The 533-nt window shown below is 63.0% G+C and overlaps 1 protein-coding gene across 1 annotated transcript; it reads right to left on the bottom strand.

The window, feature by feature from the left end:
* Positions 1 to 4: 4 nt before the first annotated feature.
* On the bottom strand, positions 5 to 529 carry LOC104916592 (interferon; the record flags this gene model as incomplete). Its single annotated transcript, XM_010727621.2, has 1 exon — positions 5 to 529. A coding segment is annotated over one exon (525 nt), but the record flags the coding sequence as incomplete, so codon positions are not given.
* Positions 530 to 533: the final 4 nt, after the last annotated feature.

Below are 533 nucleotides of genomic sequence, written 5' to 3'. Positions count from 1 at the left end.
TGCGCACGAGGTCGTGGATGTGCAGGAGCCAGGCACGAGCTCGTAGGCGGACGTGGTCCCAGGCGCAGGCGCTGTAATCGTTGTCGTGGAGGAAGGCGTGGAGGCAGCTGAAGTGTTTGTTGATGGTGAGGTGAGGGTTGCGAGGCCATCGTGTCCGAGAGCGTGTGTGGCTGTCCGCCAAGCATTGCTCGAGGTGCTGGGCGTACCGCTGGATCTGGTTGAGGAGGCTTTGGCGTTGGCTGTCGATCCAGTGTGCTGGAGTGGTGGGGCCGCTGAGTATTTTGAAGAGGTGCTGGAGGATGTCGTGGGTGGTTTTGTCGGCTTGCTGGGTGTTGTTGGTGTCCAGGACGGTGTCATTGAAGGAGCATGGCGCGTTGTGCTGTGGGCACGGCTGGGGTGGGCTGGGAGCCATGTCCCGGAGGAGCTGGAGGCTGTCGCGAGAGAAGGTGGCATCCTGGGGGCGAAGGTGGTTGCAGGCGGCGGCGGCGGCGAGAGCTTTCATAAGGAGCGTGAGCAGCAGGATGCCGTACCCC

The sequence above is a fragment of the Meleagris gallopavo genome, unplaced genomic scaffold, assembly GCF_000146605.3.
Source record: "Meleagris gallopavo isolate NT-WF06-2002-E0010 breed Aviagen turkey brand Nicholas breeding stock unplaced genomic scaffold, Turkey_5.1 ChrUn_random_7180001923369, whole genome shotgun sequence".
In the NCBI taxonomy this organism is placed as follows: Eukaryota; Metazoa; Chordata; class Aves; order Galliformes; family Phasianidae; genus Meleagris; species Meleagris gallopavo.
The sequence above is the reverse complement of the archived record's forward strand: the minus strand, read 5'-3'. Positions and strand labels throughout refer to the sequence as shown.